The 22,121-nt window shown below is 43.9% G+C and overlaps 1 protein-coding gene across 1 annotated transcript; it reads right to left on the bottom strand.

The window, feature by feature from the left end:
• Positions 1 to 969: 969 nt before the first annotated feature.
• On the bottom strand, positions 970 to 11,851 carry LOC101835121 (p53 apoptosis effector related to PMP22). The gene is made up of 3 exons (XM_005065841.4): positions 11,532 to 11,851; positions 4,295 to 4,435; positions 970 to 2,398 (listed from the first exon to the last, which is right to left on the bottom strand). Exons 1-3 carry the CDS (start codon positions 11,743 to 11,745, stop codon positions 2,172 to 2,174), a joined length of 582 nt encoding a protein of 193 aa, XP_005065898.1. The 5' UTR covers positions 11,746 to 11,851; the 3' UTR covers positions 970 to 2,171.
• Between the last annotated feature and the right edge of the window lie 10,270 nt (positions 11,852 to 22,121).

The raw sequence follows: 22,121 nt of genomic DNA on the forward strand, positions 1-22,121 counted from the left end.
ATACCAGATCAAATACCAAACCAGGTACAGAAAAGTTAGATTTTTTAAAAATGGTGTAAATTATCACCCAGACCATATTAAATTTATGATGAAATACTTACCTCATAAATCAAAAGGCATAAGATGAAGCTTCACTGCCAAGGACCAGCCAGCCAAAAGAAGCAGGCAGGCAGAATGTTTCTACCCTTCTGCTGGCCAGTCCGCTGCCCTGCCTCACACTTTACAGGCACTGTGTAGAGCTAACTTCTAACCAGTGGTGGGGAAAGACTTGAGTGGGAAGGTGGGCAGGGAAAACAGTGACTACCACCTCCACTCCCTGGATGGAAGAGGACCCACACAGATGAATCCTGGCTTACAACCAGGAGAAGGGAAATGAGTGACCCTTCAACTAACCCACACAGATGAATCCTGGGAATCTGAACCTTCCAACAGTAAATCTGTCAGTCACTGTTGGTACAGTTTGATGGACACTGTTTGATGTCTGTACACATGGTATTGCTCATTGAGGAGGTAGTACACATTAGACTTTTAGAGTTCGCTAACACATTAAAAAATATAATTGAGATGAGGGGAAGCGTCAACCCAAATCTAAGATGCACAAAAGGGACAAAACAAGTTTGGGCAGAGAGATACTGACTTGGCAAGTATCCTAAATTATCTAAGTTTAAGCCTAACAAACTGATTGTTTTTAACCCAAACACAAATTAATAATGTAATACATTTGTGTTCAATGAAAGCTACTTCAAGAGTTTATGACAATGAGTTCCTTATGTACCACAGTATACAAGATTAAAGTTGTAGGATGAATTTTTTAAATGTAATTGAATACCTAAACAAGACCAAGACCCTTAAAAGTGAGACATGAAGCTTCATTTTGTCTACTGTTCTCACCCACTGAAGCATTTGTAATTCCCCTCACAAAATGGAAAGTTAGAAACAACAGCGACAAACTACAAAGCAGACACAGGATTTGAACACCTGGTTTATTGGGGGAAGCTGGAAATGAAGACCTCAATTGCCTTTGCCACAACTTACAAAATAGTGATCTGCTGTATAAAAGAAGCTAGTTTCCATTAGGTAAGTACAAATGGTAAAAATAACAATAGCCCATACAATATCTATGCAGAGGAACTAATTCCTGAATTCTCCAGTTGGATGTATTATATCAGACATTTTAAGTCTGTTTACCAAGGAAGACCAGGTTTTTAATTATACTTAGGTTTCTGTTACAGTTAAAATCTATTCTAGCTGTCTGTCAGTAGAAACCAGTTAGGACTGAGATGGCGACCTGACATTTCTTCTCCTTGGGATGTTTGATGGGCACTGATGTGACAGTGGTGACTCTCCTATGCCTTCCTACCTGACCTCATCACATTCACCAATCAGGATGAACTAGGCCTAGTCCACCCTCCTATCCCATCCATGCTGGTTCTGAACATTGAGACACAAAACTGTACAGATATAATATGACTTTTTCCCATACCCTACCCCTCTACATTCCGTTAAAGGAGGGAATTTCATTACAGCATTTTCAGTAGTGACAGTGGCCTGACTGTTGTAACTTGCTTTGGCCATATTAGAACACTTTCCCACATGTCACAGCAAGTCAACGCAAAGCTTAGCGAGACAGAAATTGTTCAAAGCACTGACTAGCAATTCTCACAAGTGATGTCATTCAGGAAGGCATTGTGCTCTCTATGTATCTAAAACCTCAAAAAAGTCTGTTTTGTTCTTTGCATTCATTTTTAGACTATTTGGCCACTGAAATTTTTTTTTATCAGTAGCTCCTCTTCTCCTTAGCCCTTAGTAGAAACAATCCGTCATACCATGGAAAACAAAAGCTTGGTCAGATAATTAGGTCTCAGAAGCCATCTCTTTTCCACCTTAAGTTTCACACACATACACACACACTCTTTAACAAATGCAGTTTAAATGATAAAGATTTGATATAAGGAGAAATTATTGTATAATTAGCAAACAGAAGCAAGTCTTTTTTACATACACAGGACATAAAACTTAACACTATTTACGAAGCATTTTCTTTAGCATTTATTCCAGCATTTCTGATCCTATGAACACTGCCCGAATATAGGTTCCTTGTGACTTGGAGAGCAGTTTCCTCCTCAGGACCCATCTTGCAGCAAGGCTACTCTTGGGGTCTCGCTCCAACTTTAGGCAGATGAGTAGAAGTACCTGGGCTTGGCACTGCCCAGAAGATCATCTTCATAGTTGGGGAGGCAGCAGAAGAAGAAGGAACAGCCAATCAAGATGATGGTGGCCGCCCATCCGAAGCCATAGGCCCAGTTATAGATGTAATTGACAGCCGGGTTTTCATGGAGGGAAAAGGTTTGTGTGTACTTCACTGGGTAGATGACCAGGGAGATGATCTGAAACACAGCTAAAGGGAAGGACAGATAAGCTCAGAGTATGAAGGTACAGATGAATAACTACACGAAGGAATGCACAGAGGTTCAAATGAACCAGTACATGAACACAGAGTACTGGTTAGTGTTTGCCTACTCAACACAAGCCAGAATCTCCTAGGGAGGAGGGAGCCTCAGCGAAAGAAATGTCTTTGTCTGATTGGCCTGTGAGCATGTCTGTGAGGCATTTTCTTGATTAATGACTGATATGGAAAGGCCCAGTGTCGGGGCCTCCCAAGGGCAGCTGAGCACTGAGAAAACCAGTAAGCAGTGTTCGTCCATGATTTCTGCCTTAGTTCCTACCTCCAGTTCCTGTCTGAACTCCTGCTCTGGCTTCACTTTCTGACCAAGTCTAATTTGTAAGGTTTGTAATAGTATCACAGCCAGCTAGGACACACGGTGACAACGTGTGACACGTTTCCTCCTTTAACTGATGGTGCCTCTAAAAGGATGCTTAGTGACTAGAGGTATCTAACAAACCAGATGACTGGCTACTTAGTGGAAGAGATCCCTGGAACCAAGTGGTGTCACACAGAGGCTCCGGGTAGAAACAAGTGCACTCGTTGTGAATGAGGTGAGTACCTATCTGGATTACTCATCCTCACCATTGCTCCTCCATCTCACATTCTCTCTAGAACACCACAGATAGACACTAAAGTGCTTTCCTGCTTCTCTTCACTTCCTCCCTCCTCTCCTTCCTCTCTTACTCCGATTTCCCCTCTCTTTCTTCCCTTCTTCCCATGCCCCCTCCCATTCCTATTCCCTCTCTTCCTCTCATAACATGGCACTGCCATCATTCTCCTGGCACATGCTTGATTTTACGGGACCCATGTAGTCACAGGACATCCTGGCCTGCTTCCAGTGCTGGCTACACAGATTGTCTCTCCCAGTTCATGGCTGGAGTTCTTCCCTGGTTTCTTTCTGGTCCTTGGTTGGTGTCTTGAGAAATAAGCTATCAACCAACACTTTCTTTGGTCTCCGAAAACCCAGTTTTGCTACTTTTTATTTTGCAACCTTCTTTCAATTTTACAGGTGTTTTGCCTGCATGACTAATTGCATACCACATGCATTCAGTGTCATGGAAACCAGAAGGGGCATTGAACCCTCTGGAACTGGAGTTACAGAAGGTTGTGATCCAACGTGTGGGTGCTGGGAATTGAACCTCTGTTCTCCAGAAGAGGAGCCAGAGCTCTTAACTGCTTGAGCCACCTCTCCAGCGACTCAGTTTCACTTCTGAATCTGACTGGTAGCTGGGATCATGTTCCTTTGACAAGTATTTGCCAGGAACTTCAAATGGTCCTTACTCCTAAAGGCCCAGGCAGGATCTTGCATTCTATTAATAAAGGTGTGCCCTGGGTTCTATCTGCCTATGTCCTGCCAAGTCATTGTGTCACCTACGCCGGAGTCACGTTCATGTTGCAGATTCGAGGTCTATCCCACCTTGTCACCAGATCACAAAGTTCCTTCAACAAGTAAAGTAGTTCAGGGACATTTAGGTCCCTTCAGGATGGAGCTTACAGGAGGCCAGGATCAGTGACCACTCTGGAGGTTACTGTACTTTGAAAACAGACACAGCCCTCATCTCTGGGGCAGGTTTCAGTGGATGGGGATACTTAAGAGACAGAAATGTACAGAGGACAACTCCTGTCATTTGAATTCAGAGAAGAGCATCTGAGGCACAGAGGTAAAGTGACTCAGATTCCTAAAATACAGCTGTCCTCTGACACTTGTGCCCCTGGTGACCCATTTCCAAGGACAAATCGGAAAACATAACTGCCAGAGGTCTTCCATGGACATCCACAGAGATGGACTAGAAATTTCTCCCCACGGCCACTGATGACAAATGAGGATCTGCTGTCGCTCTGTCTTACCAGCCAGGGCTAGGAGGCCTCCGATAACTCTCAGGAAAATGAGCATCTGGGGTCCGCACAGGGCGAAGAAGGAGAGGATGAAACAGATGACAAGGATGATGAAGCCGCAGAAGAGTGTGGCGGCAGCCGCTCGTCCCCACGCTGCAGGAGGAGACACAGACACTGGTAAGACAGCCATGCCAAGTCCCAAAATGCTAGTCAAATCCTCTGACCCCCAACCCCAGGACAGTTTCTGTGGAGGGGAGGGATTTTCTTTTGCTTTGTGAAGGGGTTGGGAATCTCCCCCTGTCCAAGGGGAAACTGGGTGATTCATGCAGAGAGAATTAACATGTTTCATTCCCCTAAGTTTTGGGGGCAAATGCTTACATCTCTAAAATGCATATTCAGCTTCTTGGCAGAATTTCCAGTCTTAAAAGCTCACCCAGATAGGAACACAACATGACCATGATAAACACTCTTCACACTGAACGATTCAAGTTACACACTCTTTGAGAAATGTGTCTCCTAAGAGGATTGTTAACTTAGTTTCTATTAATGTCTGGCTTCATTCACAAAAGTTTGTCATTATTGGCCTTGATCTTAAAAAGAATTGGGGTGACACAGAAACTGACTTCTAGGTTTGAAGGCCTACTCGGGGCAGTCCTAGCCCTGTGCCTTTCTGTTCCGTAAGTGCAGAAATGAGATCCACCAGCCAAGCTCAAACCATTCAATAACCCCTATCCTTCAACTTGCATTGACTCCTCATCTCTTCCCATATAACCTGACACCCGCAGCTAGCAATTAGCACTCGCGTACGCACCAGTTCCAAAGAATGATTTCTGAAGGCTCACACCACCCTCATTTCCAGTTTAGAAGTAATGATAGACTCTGGAAGTGAGGGGACACACAGATGGCAAAAACATAGCCTGTCTGAGTTCAATACACACGTTTAAAAAGATGTGCCTGATACCATGGTTGGGTACCGGTTTTGTGTTGGCTGTACTATATCCAGAGAGCTGTGTTACTGTCACCATTAACAAGTCAAGAATATTTTCATTATTCCCGAAGGAAGTCACATACCATCTGTAGTCACTCTCCCTTCTGTCCCTCGCTAGGTTTTGCCAACCACTAATCTGTCTTCCTAATTTGCGCATTCTAGATATTCCCCACTAATGGAATCTTACACTCCATGACTACGTGTGACTGGCTTCTTTCACCAAATAAAGTGCTTTTTAAAGATGAGCCATTTTATAGTATGAATTAGCACATTCTTTTGCAGCTTGGCATTTTATTGTACTCCTATCCCAGGTTTTGCTTACCCACCCATCTGCGCATGCTTTTACTTCACTCTTCATTGAAATTTACAGGGGAGCTAAGTGCCCCTTCCCTGGGTTCTATTTCTTACTAAAGCACAGCATAGCTAACAACACACTCACTATATGCCTGGTCATTTCAGTGCTCAGAGTCAAACAACGACTCGTGAAAAGCAAGAGCTTTAGAGGCAGCTGGTGCTCATGGATGATCTGCCCGCTGGCCATGTGCCAGTCCCCTGAGCCGTGAACTCAGCCTAAAATCACCTGGCTGCAAGTCGTGCCGGTGAGCACCCATGTGCAAATCATCCTCTGGTAATTCCTCAGCGCCCCACCTTCCCCCCATTCAAAAAGTTCCTCTCCTGTTTCCGTAACATCTGCCAGGACCTCAGATTTTCACCTCCTTCTACACTTGCAAGGTTCTGTAGTATCTCTAAAGACATCTATCACCCAGTTCCCTATCCTTATCTGCTACAGATAAATGTGGGCTAAGCTCCCCATTCACTCCCTTCTCTGTCTGCCTTGTGCCCTGAAGGGCCTCCTCAGGGGCATGACTGGCTGGGCATAACAAATGAGTAGGGAGAACAAACATCTTTATATGTCTTCCAATACCATGTTTGCCCACAAATGACCCCTCAGCAGTGGGGACAAGGGAGGTGGGACCCAGCTTGACAGCTTTTCCCCAAGTCTTATTCTTCTTGTTGGATCAGTGAGAGGTTTTTAGGGGGAGGTTAACAGAATAATATTTTATTTAAAAAAAATACATGGATGAAGCCCAAGCTGCAACACACAATTCAGTGTCTCTTTCCTCATTTTTGTCTTGTCTTTTGTGTAAGGAAATTTTTTAAATGAGAAAGGACTACGCTTTGGGAGACAATTTAATTGATCAGATCTTCTTAAGTATATTAAGTAATGGTGTTTATTAAAATGCTGATTTGGAGGCCTGGCTCTAGACCTCCTGGGTCAAGGCTTGAACGGCTGGTGGCAGGATCAAATCTAGACTCTGTGTATGAGACAAAAATATAATATTGTTCCTTCTCCTGCCCCTGTCATTATTCTCTGCCATTCCCCTTCTCTGTAAGCATCCTGAAGACTGAGAATAAGAATGTAGATGACTAAGCTTTATTAAAACGGAAGCAATGCTACCCCCAAAAGCTCATAGCTGTTTGGTTTTTTTGTTTATATAGCGACTGACAACCATTGATTTCAATAATCGTTATATTAAAAAAAAGCAAAACATACTTTCCCTCTGTGAAGTCAGGAAAGGCTAGCACACAGAGAATGTAAACACACAACAGTACATCAGATAGCAGCATTTGATTTTAATTAAGAGCAGAAACATTTCCTAACAAGGAACATATTTCAATAACTGAACTGCCATGATCACTGGCTGCGGTGAAAGCTAGCTAAATGAGTTGTGTGTAATCTTGCCATATTCATCTCACCTGTTCATCTGAGGACAACTAGAGTAACACAGACTGCTGTGACTTCTTCCTCTGATGTTTAGCTGTAGTGTCACTCACACTTAATTTCTGGGTCGTGGAAAGAATTACATAAAAGAAATAGCAACCTAATAATATACATATCTGACACCAACGGGTGAACATGCACTTCAAATGGACCATCTGGGGTGCTTTCCTTATTAGATCCATTAGCTAATGTCTTCTTTACTTAAACTGCTGAGTCTAAAGAAAATCCAAATGGCAAATTGAGCAACATTTTCTCTTGAGAAAAGCCACTCCAGTCATAAAACACGTAAAACCTGCTCCTTGCTGCATGGCAAAACCCACACTCAATCATTTAACTACCATTTAGACTGAAATCTTGGCATGGTTTTAAAGATCCTAGTGATACAGGACAGACTTCTCCAAGCAAGACAGCACACCTTCTGAGGTCAAAGGCGGTTTTATTTTAGGATGGAGAGGCTGCGCTCACCAGGTCTGAGCAGAAGACTCAAGACACAATGTTCAGTCTGAGAAGGGTGCTGTCGGCCAGGCAGGCTCCAGCCCCCCTTTCTCACTATGTACGCTTTTTAAAAAGCTAAAACACCTGTGGTCCAGGCGCCTTTGATCTCACTTAGCTGCCCAGGAGCTGCTCATGTAATATCTATAATGTACACAAGTCTCTGGGAACTATTTCTCTTTTCTATTATACTATGATTCAACTGCATCTCAGCTACCAACGCCGAGGAAAAAACATTCCTCATTGGTGATTTGATAGCTCACAGCTCTTTGCAGGCCGAGTGCATCCTTGTCAGTTCTGAGCAAGTTGGTCCTTCATTCCTACTTTACACACCAAACTTTACCACCATTCTGGGCTGACAGGACAAAGGCAGGCAGGGCTCCAGTAAACAGCGTTCCTGGGTAGGAATTGTTTGTTTGCTTTGTTTCTGCATAGGAAGAGCGCTTTGCTGTTTCATGGATGTATTCTGAGCATGTCGTAAGTGTGTTTTCTACGTGCTATGCTTTGAAAGAAACCAAGGAAAAGAGAAAATATTGCTGATATTCCTGATCTGTAAGTGAGTGTTTTGGAAACCTATAGATTTTCCACCCCACCTCCAAATCAGTGCTTCCCGTGGATTTGGTATATTCTTCATAGATTTTACATGTGGACCAAACGAACCAAAATAGTTGTGTGGAAACAGCTTGGTCATGGGTACTAATTATGGGGCTTTGTCGAAAACTGGAACTCCAGCACCTTAATTCCTGTCTAATCCCACAGGATCAGAAGTCTGTGTTATTAGGGGCAGAGCCAAACGGGAGTCCCTCCCAAGGCACTGAGGTTCTCTGGGGTGCTACTAGAACAGACGGACAGCAGACTAGCCAGTGCCATGGGTATTAAACACAGAGGGTTTACACATCAGTGTGCATTTTAAAGTTACTCCATCAAAGGAGTGGGGGACTCTTCAATTTACTGTTAAGAATGTGAACATGCGTACATACAGGCACATGAAATCTATCTGCTAATCTAACTTCATAAAACACCAACAGCTTGCCTCCTACCCCCTCCCACCAGCATACTTCCCCACCCCTCCCATCCCAGCACATTACCCCCAAAGCTGCAAGAGCATCATCTCAGAATGAAGGCTTTTCTGGTGAATTTAGTCTAACGCGAATGGCTGGTTCAAACTTATTTTTCTTATGTCCTGCACTTTTATGAACCAGGGTGCTTAAGATCATTAACATCTCATAGGAGAGTCTGATTCTTTGACTTTGGGGAAAGTGGTATCTAAGGGAAACACTGGGTGCACACTCAGGGATGCAAGGGTTATCTTTGGTAAAAATGAGGTTCGTACTTCAGAGTGTCAGTTCCAGGCACTGACTTCGCACCACCCTGCCTCCTCTGGAACATAGCTCATCCCCATGTCCTCCACCCTGACAAGCCAGAGCTTGCCTGGGATCTGAAGTCAGCGAGCTGAAGTATAAAATACCTCCCTGTGGAAATAGTCTCTAAAGAGTGCATTACAAAAGCACTGTATGTATACTCAGTGAAGTTTTATTCTGAGTTGGGCTTCCAGGAGAAACTCAGATAATCATTTTAATCGTAAATTTAGATTCTCATCTTCCTGACAAATATAAACCAAAACATTTAATTCAAACAACTATTTGTAAGATAAATGTCAATTTAGCTGCCACCATCACAAAATATTCAGGGTCTAACTTGGCTTGTTTATTTATTTAGAAACAAAATGAGAGGACGTTGTAATCTATAATTCTTGAAAATTTAACAATAATGAAGAATATAATATTGCTATATATTCATTTATTCCTAAAAAGTTATAAAACATGTGATCTTTAGTATTATTGTCAGCATCGCCAATAATCCGTTCTTACAACCAAAATAAATGTATTAGTGTTATGACTATCACTCAGCAAGCATGGTCATCAAATACTTTATCATGAAGGCTCTGTTTTGTTAAGAGCTTCAAATAAACGTTATTTTCTAGTGCCATTAAGAAGCATTTTAGAGGAAGAGGCATATGGGTTTTTAAACAGGCCCATCCACCTTGCTTGCCATACCAAATGCAGCACTCCTACACTGTGAAAGTGCCTACATTCCACATGGTGTGAGCTCCTGAAAGCATACTGTTTTCAGCAAGGTCCCATTGAAGCTCTTTGGAGATCTATAGAGTTCTCGGCTGCCAAGATAATCACCCTACAGTTTTTACAGTCATGCTGTTAACTAATTAGCAGTTCATATTTTAACTCATCTCTGTCTATAACGCGGAAATGGGGACATTGCAGGTGGCTTCACCTGTCATCTTGTCTCCTTCCTCAGCCTGACAAGAAAGGCCAATCTTCACTGAGCAAGAGCTGTCTACCACATTGTGGGCACTTACTCACCTCTGCAAAGGTGACAGAGAAACTCCCCTGAGGTGTTGGATAGTTTTAACACCTATCGCCTATCAGTTAAAACCAGGCACTGCATCATGAAAGTACTAACCGATTTTTCAAGATTCCTTTGGGAAACTAAGGTTTTCCAAGGTTGGTTTCTATGGCAAACTGAAGCGAACTATACACTGGAGGTGTGTTTGCTTATAGCAGAAAAATAAGTTAATGCCCCAGACTCATAGTTAAACAAACCAGAAACAAAACTTGCCTTTTCCCTTTGATTCACATAGTAGTGCATCATCAGCCTGAGGTTCTAGCAGGCACACCCTAAGAGATGAGCTCACCTTACAAGGCAAGAAACATGGAAACCGCACTGTGTGTGTTTCTCAAGACAGCCCTGCAGGCCAAATCATGTCCCAGCAAGAATGCCGGTCCTGCCTCTGCAAGCTGAATTCCACTACTGAAAACTCTTTGGGGGGGGCTCTATCAGCCTTGGAGTGAGCTATAATTAACAAAGTCTATTTTAAAAACCTCCACACACACCTCTTAAGTCCCCTGAAAGAGACTGAGTTTGAATGCATTCATACCAAAGCAACACATTCCCTGTAAGGGCCTAAAAGATTTGTAGCAACAGGAACTTCTGCAGGCCAGGTTGTTTGTGTCTTTGTCTTTACAAGCAGTAAGGAAAGCAGGAATGCTGGTCTTCTCATTTTATTACCTGCCTCCTTGTCTGGGGAAGTTCCTCCAGAGAGAATAAGCTACATGAGGAACCCAAGGCAAACAGTACTTGGTAGAAGGCCTGGGTGGGCTGCTACAGGAAAAGGGTCAAGTTAAGATGAAACTAGAAAATGAATGGGGAAAAGGTGACTCGCTCCTTCCTGCTTAGAAGGATAAAGCTGATTGCTAAAGCTTTGGCTATAGTAGCCCTTGCTTGGCACACACAGCCCGTCACTACTGCATGCACCCTAAACACGAGGGACATCCACTTGAGGAAGAAGAATGCTTTTTCCCCAGAACTGCTGCTGACTGTTAAAACAAGTACCGGGGATCCCCCGGCACAGGCACACCGGCAGAGGCCAATGGAGGCCACCCGCCATGTGTTAAAAGTGCCAACACCACTCCACTGGAGTGCAGTGTTTACTTCTCGGATTCTAAATCAGATTCAGATAAAGATCCTCAACAGTCACACTTCCTCAGAACAAGAGTGAACACGAACGAGCTCGACACTAAGATCCTGAGGTATCTATTGAATCCGTAACTGCTCCAACTTTGCCTGAAAAGACTTTCTCATGAAGAATAAAAAAGTTTAAGTTACATGAAGTGAAACGAATGAATCCACCCCTGGCACGTTATTTTAACGTTTACTTTCTGATCCGCTTGCGCAGGTGACTGACAAACCTTATTTTTAAATGAGTTGGGCTAATAGCGCTTTCAGGTTTGAGTCTGATTTGGGTCACCCCAAACTGCTGCTTCATTTGACTCAAGCCAGATTTTGGCGTTTGAGCTCTGCTGGGCGGACTTTTGAAGCAGCCACTACCCCTGACCTCTATAGGACAGGCCCCAGCGGCTGCCACAGGTGCGGCTCCCGAGGGCTTCCCGGAGGTGGCGGCCACTCACCATATTCCATGAGGCTCTGGCAGCCATCATCGTAGGAGCCGCTGCCGCCGCCCTCGTCGAAGCATCGCCACCAGAGCGAGGACGTCTGCAAGTGGGTGCTCGACTGCAGCCAGCCGCGGCCGGACAGCGCGATGATGTCGAAGGCGATGGCGCTGAGCAGCAGTAGGGGCAGGATCCACCTGCAGCGCTCGCAGGCCAGGCCGCAGCGCAGCATGTCGTCGGTGGCGGCGCGGAGCGGAGGAGCGAGGGGCACGGGTGGCGGCGGCGGAGAGTGGCCCCGCGAGCGCGGACACCGCGACTAAAGGAAGAGGCGGCTCCCGCGAGGACGCGGCCCCGGGCTGGCGGCGGGGGCGCGGCGAGCGGGCCACACCTAGATTCCGGTGACTCAGAGCGCGCCGCCCCGACCTGCCGGGTCACCCGGGCTGCGGAGCTCAGGCCAGCCCTGGGCTCACCGCCACGGTGGGCGTGCCTGTCCCTCCCGCCGCTGGCAGTCCCACCCGATCGCCGCCAGCGCGGCACGCACACCTGTGGACACCCCAGCGCCAGCCTGAGCTCTGCCCTAAGTTGTGTGCACAGGTAGTGTGGGGAGCACGGCGAAGGCCACACCTGAGGTCCAAGCACCCTGTCTGGGACATCCCAATGGCCTGTGAATAAATAATGGACCCTAGAATGTAAGGACTTGTGCGCTCAAATCTGGAAGCCTCGTCCCTGGCTCCCACAGGCAGAGGCTGCACTTCCTGCCCGGATCCACCTTTGGACTTTGACTCTTGCAGCCCTAGACACACATCTCTTTGCCTGCCTGCCCTTCCCGCTGGGTGACCCGCCAGGGCCGGCCAGCGCGCTCCAGGCTCCTGAGGCCATCTCTATGTCTGGGTCTGGGTGGCTTTGGTGCCTAACTTTCAGTCTGGATCAATTGGGGGAGCTCAGAAACTTTGATGGTAGAACACAGTTCATGGAACGAATGCTTTCTTTACACTTGAAGGCTTTGCCTGCTGCTCCCCGTGGACGACTTCCCTTTGCCCCAGTTAGTGCGCTCCCTACACATCTAACCCTGTTAGACCCTGTTCTATTCCACTTCACGCAATTTTTCTTTTTTCAAATAAAACCACATGTCAGCACACACCGGCAACTGAGATCTCCCCCCTCCCCCAACGTCCTGAGCCAGCTTCGGCCCCACAGAATCAGGTGTGGCCAGGAGGGTGGGGCTACAGCCAGGAGTGGCACCGAGAGAAACAAAGTTCTCAGTGCCAAGCGCCATGGTTGCCTGGGACAGGTCAACCAAAACATTCGTAATTGTCACCTCTTACCCTGTACCCAAGGGATCTTCTGAAACCTTATGTTGTCTTAAAGAAATGGAAAGCGCTTAGCTATGCGGGCAGTGTTGGCACACGTCTTTAATCCCAGCACTTGGGAGACAGAAGGAGACAGATCTCAGTGAGTTCAAGACCAGCTTGGTCTACAAAGTGAGTTCCAGGACAGCCAGGAATGTTACACAGAGAAACCTTGTCTCGAAAAACAACAACAACAAAAGAACATTGAAAAGATCTGTGCCTGAGAGCACAGGACACCACTGACCAGCCTTCACTTCACAAAAACCAAGTTCACACTTTGTCATTAGAGGCTAATATTTCTGTTTCAAAACCCAGCCGGGGCGCTCATTCTGAACAAGGTTAATTGTTCACATTGCTGGTGAGAAGACAAGTGTATGCTGGTGAACGGCTTTCAAAACTATTGAAAATATTGGCTGTGTCTTATATACTTGCATGGAATGGTCATATTTTTACTAATCAAATGAATTTCCAATGATGTCTTAATGAATAATTTTAGACTGTATGCAATGTCTCCTCACTCCAGGGATGCAATGTCCAGTGTTTGGAGGAACAGAGCTCATCAATATCAAATTGGACAAAGACAACTGACTGTTCAGAATCTCTGAAAGAGATGATACTGCTTCGTTTTCTGTAGACTCGAAGGGAGGATCAAACATCGTTTACTTTGGAGCCAATTCGAATGACTAACTCCCAGAAACAGAGTTACAGGTTCCTCAAATTCGTGCTTCAAGGTGGAAGCAATTTTGTGAAGTTTTTATAGTAACAGAACAAAGAGAGTTATAAATTGAGGCATTTAAAAGACAAATAGAAACAGGGAGCTGTCTTAGACAGGCAGAGGGATTTCAATCACAGACCTCAGAAGTCATCTGGTGGCATTTTGAACCCTTTGATAGACAGAGAACTAGGTTTTGCTAAATTAATACATAGTAAAGGATTTTTTTAACCTGTGGTCCGGATTCTAAGTCTAGCTAGTAGTAGTGTTAGTAACAGAGGGGGCAAGCCTTTAAGATAACTTGTAATTCATCTCTGTAACTGCAACATTCCAACCTCTCCATATCTATGAAGTATTGATTACTCTGTAGGCACAGCTGTTTTTCAGGGATTTGCATCCACGGTTCTAACAATAATGTTCCTAGCCTGATTCAAATTATGAGCTCAAATAGCCTAAATTGGATGTTGTCCTCACCGTGTGGCTTGCAGGTCCCATAAAGTGCCCCCACTGGATTCTAATGGGAAGTAAAATTCCAGTATAGCCTGGGCATGGGAGCACACACAGGTAATTTCAGCACTAGAGAGGGTGAGGAAGGATGATGATATGTTTTAGTTACCTTGGGCTACGTACTGAGACCCTCTCAAAACTACCACCTAATATATTCAAGGTGTTTAGAATGGAAGGGAACAAGACACGACCATAAGTGTGAATAGGGAGAATTTTGTACTTAAAATGAGTAAATTCTGTATGTGAATATCAACTGTGACTCACAGCTTTAAGATAATACAGTCATTCATCCTAACCATAAAGCCTCAAGTTTCTGGATTACAGTGAACAAAGTTGGCTAGTTCCCCCTGTTGGAAGTCAAAGGGATTGCAGAGCATTTAACAAATACTGTTTTTCTTTCCTTTTTTATTTAATTTAAGTTAGAAACAAGCTTGTTTCACATGTCAATTCCAGCTCCCTCTCCCTCCTTTCTCCCCCACTCTCCCCACCATCCCCCCAGGCCCCCACCCAACCTCCACTCAGGTCATCCAGGACAGGGTATGCCCCCCCCACAAGAGTCCAGGCTGAGAAAGGATGCACACTCAAAGTCTATTTGTATGCCAGGGATTAATACTACTCAAGGCCCCATAGATTACCTAGGCCTCCTCACTGACACCCACATTCAGGGAGTCTGGGTCAGTCCCATGTTTTCCACACAGCCATCAATCTGGGGACCAGGAGTTCCCCTTGTTCAGGTCAACTGTTTCTGTGGGTTAAACCAGCCCTGTCTTAACTCCTTTGCTCATCAGTTCTCCCTTTCTGTCACTGATTCCAGGAGTTCAGTTCAGTGTTTATCTGTGGGTATCCGACTCTGCTTCCATCAGTCGCTGGATGAAGGTTCTGTTTCCCAGACTCACTGGCACTGGGACTGTAGGCTGCAACCCCCTGATTCAGGTCTAAAATCCATAAATGAGTGAGTACATACCATGTTTGTCTTTTTGTGAATGGGTTACCTCACTCAGGATGGTTTCTTCTAGTGCCATCCATTTGCCCACAAATTTCAAGATTCCATTGCTTTTTCTGCTGAATAGTGCTCCATTATGTAAATGTACCACATTTTCTCTATCTACTCTTCAGTTGAGGGGCATCTAAGTTGCTTCCAAGTTCTATCTATTACAAACAATGCTGCTATGAACATAGTGGAACAGACATCCTTGTTGTATGAATGTGCATCTTTGGGGTATATGCCTAAGAGTGGAATTGCTGTGTCTTATGGTAGACTGATTCCCATTCTCCTAAGGAATCTCCATACTGATTTCCAAAGTGGCTGTATGAGTCAGCACTCCCACCAGCAGTGAAGGAGTGTTCCCCTTTCTCCACATGCTCTCCAGCATAAACTGTCATTGGAATTTTTGATTTTAGCCGTTCTGACAGGAGTAAGATGGTACCTCAGAGTTGTTTTGATTTGCATTTCCTGGATGGCTAGGGGTATTGAGTACTTTCTTAAGTGCCTCTCAGCCATTTAGACTGCTCTATTGAGAATTCTCTATTTAGTTCTGTACCCCATTTTTTGATTGGATCCTTTGGTGTTTTGGAGACTTGCTTCTTGAGTTCTTTGTAAATTTTGGAGATCAGCCCTCTGTCAGATGTGGGGTTGGTGAATATCTTTTTCCAACCTGTGGGCTGCCTTTTCGTCTTGACGACTGTGTCCTTTGCCTTACAGAAGCTTCTCGGTTTCAGGAGGTCCCATTTATTAATTGTCAATCTTAGTGTCTGTGCTACTGGTGTTATGTTCATGAAGCAGTCTCCTGTACCAATTCGTTCAAGGGTACCTCCCACTTTCTCTTCTAAGAGGTTCAGTGTGGCTGGATTTATGTTGAGGTCTTTGATCTATTTGGATTTAAGCTTTGTGCATGGTGATAGACATGGATCTATCTACAGTCTTCTACATGTCACTCTCCAGTTATGCCAGCACCATTTATTGAAGATGATTTCTTTTTTCCATTGTATAATTTTAGCTTCTTTGTCAAAGATCAGGTGTTCATACGTGTATGGGTTAATGTTGGGGTATTCAATTCGATTCCATTGGTCTATCTGTTTATTTTTGTGCTAATATCAAGCTGTTTTAAGGATTATAGCTCCGTAATACAGCTTGAAGTCAAGGATGGTGATGCCTCCGGATGTTGCCTTGTTGAACAGGGTTGTTTTGGCTATCCTGGGTCTTTTGTTTTTCCATATAAAGTTGAGAATTGTTCTTTCAAGGTCTGTGCTGGGATTTTAATGGGGATTGCCTTAAATCTGTATATTGCTTTCCGTAAGATTGCCATTTTTAACTATGTTGATCCTACCTACCCAAGAGCATGAGAGATCTTTTCATTTTCTGGTGGCTTCTTTAATTTCTTTCTTTAAAGAGTCAAAGTTCTTGCGATACAGGTCTTTCACTTGTTTGGTTAGCTTTACCCCCAAGGTATTTAATGTTGTTCATGGCTATTATAAAGGGCAATGTTTCTCTGATTTCTTTCTCAGCCCTTTTATCGTCTGTATATAGTAGGGCTAATGATTTTCTTGTGTTGATCTTGTATCCTGCCACTTTGCTGGAGGTATTTATCAGCTGTAGGAGTTCCCTGGTAGAGTTTTTTGGGTCACTTATATAAACCATCATATCATCTGCAAATAATGAAAGTTTGACCTCTTCCTTTCCAATTTGTATCCCCTTGATCTTTTGTTGTCATATTGCTCTAGCTAGAACTTCAAGGACAATATTGAAAAGGTATGGAGAAAGTGGACAGCCTTGTCTTGTTCCTGATTTTAGAGGAATTGCGTTGAGTTTCTGTCCATTTAGTTTGATGTTGGCTTTTATTATGTTAAGGTAAGTTCCTGTTAACCTGGATCTCTCCAAGACCTTTATCATGAAGGGATGGTGGATTTTGTCAAAGGCTTTTTCAGCATCTAGTGAGATGATGATGTGATTTTTGTTTCTCAGCTTGTTTATATGGTGGATTACATTGATGATTTTGATACGTTGAACAATCCCTGCATCCCTAGAATGAAGCCTACTTGATCATGGTGGATGAGTTTTCTGATGTGTTCTTGGACCCAATTTGCCAGTATTTTTGTATCAGTGTTCATGAGGGATATTGATCTGAAGTTCTCTTTCTTAGTTGTGTCTTTGTGCAGCTTGGGTTTAAAGGATATTAATGACCACTGATTGCTCATTCTTGTTTGTTTTGGAATAGTTGATGGTGGTGGAATTATATGTGGATTTCCACCTCTTTTTTTCTTTTGGCTGTTGGTAAGGTGGGATTATCTATTGCGTATGTTTTTCTGGTTGTAGTTAACTTTCTTGGGTTGGAGTTTTCCTTCCAGAACTTTTTGTAGGGCTGGGTTAGTAGCTACATATAGTTTAAATATGGTTTTGTCATGGAATACCTTGTTGTCTTCATCTATAGTGATTGAGAGCTTTGCTGGGTATAGCAGTCTAGGCTGGCATCCGTGGTCTCTTAGTGTTGGTAGAATATCTATCCAGGACTTCTGGCTTTCAGAGTTTCCATGGAGAAGTCAGGTGAGATTCTAATAGGTTTGTCTTTGTATGTTACTTGGCTTTTTTTCTTTGCTGCTCTTAATATTCTTTCTTTATTCTGTATGCTCAGGGTTTTTACTATTATGTGGAGAGGGGACTTCCTTTTGTGGTCCACTCTATTTGGTGTTCTGTAGGCTTCTTGTACTTTCATTGGCATGTGTTTCTTTAGGCTGGGAAAGTTTTCTTCTATGATTTTGTTGAATATGTTTCTGCCCCTTTGAAGTGGTTTTCTTCACCTTCTTCTATACCTATTATTCTTAGGTTTGGTCTTTTCACACTGTCCCATATTTCCTGGATATTTTGTGTTAGGTATTTGTTGGACTTAAGATTTTCTTTGGTCGATGAATCTATTTCCCCTAGTGTATCTTCAACACCTGAGATTCTCTCTTCCATCTCTTGTATTCTGTTGGTTATGCTTGCATCTGTAGTACTTGCTCAGCTTTTTTATTTCCAGCATTTCTTCAGACTGTGTTTTGTTTTTGTCTCTATTTCTGCTTTCAACCCTTGCACTGTTTGAATTGTTTCTTGCAATTTTTGTTTTGCCTTTTCCTCTCTTTATTGCATTTGTTGTTTTTTTTTTGGTTTGTCTTTTCTTCCATTTCTTTAAGGGATTTTCTCATATCCTCTTTGAGGGCCTCTATCATTTTCATGAAATTGTTTTTAAGGTCTTTCTCATCTGCTTCATTTGCAATGGGCTGTTCAGTTCTTAGGGGGTACTGTTGTAATGCTAAATGCAATTATTACAGAAATATCCATACAGATGTATGGATGGTGTGTGTGTGTGTGTGTATGTGTGTGTATGTGTGTGTGTGTGTGTGTATCCTGCTGAAGTTTAATAGAGCAAACATTACTATGAGGAAAACTTTATTTTATAGTTGTGGTTGTGGTCAATTGTGCTTATAAAAGCACTAACTTGCAAACAAAACATCAATTTATAATTTATAATATTGTCGGTATTTTATTTTCCCAGAGAAAGTCATAATTAATAATAATAGCATCTAACTACAAGTTCTGTGGTATTTTCTATGTACCAGTATCATTTTGCATCCATCTGATGAAGTATGACTATAATCTTCATAAGAGGGGTGTCACAAGGAAGTTATGTGACTTTCTCAAGACCCCACATGACTGACTGTCAAGGCTAGACTCCCACAGAGACAGACTAACGCCAGAGATACCCTGGTAACCACATACCAGTGTGTATAAGTTTTTAAGGTACTTTGAGAGTTCCTTCAGGACTAGAGAGATGTCTCAGTGGGCAAACTGTTCACTGTACCAGCATAAAGGCCTGGGTTCATTCCGCAGAAGCCATGGGAAAGTATAGCACTGTGCTACCCACCTGTAATTACATTCCAGATGCTGAGGTTACAGTGTACCACGCTGGCTTTCTTTCTGTCTCTCCCTGGTCATGTGGCTTTCCATTATTCCGTTATTCTCCCCCCTCACATCCCATTCCTTCCTACATCAGCCTCTTTCTACTCAGTGAAGTGATGGTAAATATTTCCTTGAGTGTGTCCTTGATTTGTAGCATTTACCAACTTGTATATTATAAATACTCATTCTGGGCTGGCAGCTCCTTGATTGTATCCTTGATTTGTAGCATTTACCAACTTGTGTATTATAAATACTCATTCTGGGCTGACAGCTCCCCCTTCATCTTGGCCACCAAAACTCTGAAGTAATCCTTGATTCTTTGTCTTACATTTTTGTGGCTCAATAATGAGAAATTTGCCACTCATTCACTTCTCAAATGTTTCCATTGTCTAGCATCTCTGCTCTATCCATGCCGATTGTCCATGCTTTACCGTCTCAACTGCCTCTTCCCAGATCCCCCTGCTTCTGTTTTTCACAGATCACTAAAATAATGTGACTCAAGCATCCTGGTAATCTGCTTTACATGCCTCTTAGGGAATATTCTCCCAGATATGACATAATAATAGTCATATTAGACTAATTACCATATTAGACAGAGCAGGTGGAATTTCCCATGTAAGACTTTACCTATTAACATTCACAGAAGGGAAAGGGGACATCTGACCCTCACCTGAGACAACAGCCACTTACTCTCCCTGATCTACCCCAGCTGCCTGTGACCTTTGGAGTATATAGGATGTAGAAAGTTAACTAGTGGTGGAACCCTATCTACACAACTTTTGGGAGGTCACCCTCCATGGCAAGGTGGGACATCTCAGTGGTGTAGCTGTTTGGGGGCCACAGATGGATTCTGTTGTAACTCCTTACCCAGACTTCATGTAAGCAACTCTCACACATAGTTCTATAAGTGATCCCCAGCCACACCTCAGGTAAGTAACTCAATAATAAACTCATTGGTTTACCAGAGCGGACATGAGTAGAATCATTCCTTTGGCTTGTCCTTGAAGCGTTATGTTCATGTCTTCCTGTGGAGGTGGGTCCTCTTTCACCCTCAACCTGTTGGTCACCAGGTTGAGAGTGAAGAGAGGCAGAAGGGGCAACAGAAAACTTTGGAGGCCCATGAGCACAGAAGGACACAGACATCTGGGAAACAGTTTTCAGTGAATTAGCTCAACTTTATTACAGCGTATAAGGAATATATGGGGTTGGGAAGGCTGGGGACAAACCCCAATTTGCATTAAGTTCCTATCACAAGGCTTAGTCTGTGGCAGTAGGGTCCTACAGCACAGACCCTACCACAAGTCTTTTCAGCAGGAATCTCTGCCAAGGGTCGAGCTAAATATGGATCAGGCATCTGGTTTAGAGGCAGCTTTCAGATAAGGTCAGTCCTCCAGGCCCAGGGACTATCTCCAGATAAGGCTAGGTAGTGAGCAGGAAGCTTTGCTGGAGGGAGGGAGCTCTATGTTGCAAGAGCTAATGAAAGAAGCTGCCAGGCCATGGAGAGGCCGAGACTTCTACCAACAGCAAATGTATTCCGGCATCTTCCCCCCAAAAAGTAATGCACAATGCTTCTCACTGGTCCTCCATCATCACACAGATGAAGTTTTTGCTTCCTAAAATCCTCACCTGTCATCTTTCCTTGTCTTACACTCCCCATTAAGAACATTCTTAGTGCTGAGGGAGCTCATGGGTTGTCTACAGCTACCTATGAAACTTAATCTCTCTAAGTTTCAGGATATTAGTCATCTATTTTTTGAAACTGAAACTAAAAGAAATTAATAGCTCTAAAATGTTAGAAAGTAATAACAAAATCTTAGAAATTAAAACCCGAGAAAGAATTTGGGACAGCAGATGGCAGTAGAACATTATTTTCAGCATAGTATTAGCAAGCCTCAGCACTGGCCAAATGTTGAGGAAAAGCTAATTGTGGTGTAAAACAGTCTTTCTGGCTTGGTGGGCATGCCAGCAATCCTGGAAATGGAGGATTAAAGCATAGCATTTTTGGGAATGTCAGGCTAACCTACATAACACACTTTCAGTCAATCTATACTCCTAAGAATCAGGCCATTGTGGGACAAGTGTCACCATGCCACCCCCACCCTTGGTGTCTATCCTTGCTGGACCCCTTCCCTTTCTCCCATAAGTAGTAGGGTCCAGGCCATTTTTAGATACCCTTCCCTCTGTCATCCTGCAAAGACATCGTTTTCAGGCCATGCCAGACACCTTTCTGCTTTGTCCCATTTCTTAATCTACCTGTGTCCTCTAGGAATGCCCAATACACACAGATTTTTTTTTCAGGCTTTTCTGGACAACCCATCCAGGGGCCTCCACTTTACATTCCCTTCCAGCTGTCACTAGAACTCCCCTCCGCTCCCCGCTCCCACCAAAGCCCTGAATAAAATGGGTCCTAGCCAAGTAGTGGAGATATGACGTGCTACCCCACGAGGGCTGATAGCACGTGTGATGTGTCAGGTGTGGGGGTGTCCAGCAGTGCCTGACAGCTGAATATTGGTTAGAGCAGTACAACTCTGAAAGCTAGTTCTACATGGGGCACTACTCCAGGATGGTTTTCTACTTGGGCCTGATTGATAGACGCTTATATGGGGTGGTGGCAGCGGGATTTCCAGCTTGGTCTGAAAGCTACCAGTATATGTTGGGCAGCAATAAAGTGATTGTGGCCATCAGGGCCTGTTGTCTAGTACTGACTGTAGGCAACGGGGAGAGATACAGTTAGAACTGCTGTTTAGCACTGATAATGCAATAGCAGTTGGAGACCCAGCAAACTGTGTGGGGCTGTGATTGAATTCTCTCGCGGCCTGACGTCCACTAGTGTCTATGGAACAGCATCAGGATATGGTTGGTTCCGGAAGATCTGAAGTTAGTCACATGGTTGGGCATCTGCAAGGGCTGGGATGTTCAATAGCATCATTGTATGTAGCAGTGTTTGCGACTAAGAGATGGGAGTGTTCATCAAGGCCTGTTCACCTAACAAAGTTCATATGTTCACAGTGCATAGGAGGTATCAATTAGGTTCTCTTATCTAGCAAAGTGTATTCAGCAGTCTCTGAGGAGCAGGGGAAGGGAAAGGGGAGTGACCCACCTGTCCT

This window comes from Mesocricetus auratus, unplaced genomic scaffold, assembly GCF_017639785.1.
Source record: "Mesocricetus auratus isolate SY011 unplaced genomic scaffold, BCM_Maur_2.0 Super-Scaffold_100018, whole genome shotgun sequence".
NCBI classification, from domain to species: Eukaryota; Metazoa; Chordata; class Mammalia; order Rodentia; family Cricetidae; genus Mesocricetus; species Mesocricetus auratus.

Excerpts from the sequence above, each read along its gene's own strand:
- LOC101835121 (XM_005065841.4), bottom strand. The coding sequence starts at position 11,745 with ATGCTGCGCTGCGGCCTGGCCTGCGAGCGCTGCAGGTGGATCCTGCCC. Across the intron at positions 4,436-11,531 it reads CCAGAGCCTCATGGAATATG|CGTGGGGACGAGCGGCTGCC; the intron begins GTGAGTGGCCGC and ends CTCCTCCTGCAG. Across the intron at positions 2,399-4,294 it reads AGGCCTCCTAGCCCTGGCTG|CTGTGTTTCAGATCATCTCC; the intron begins GTAAGACAGAGC and ends CCTTCCCTTTAG.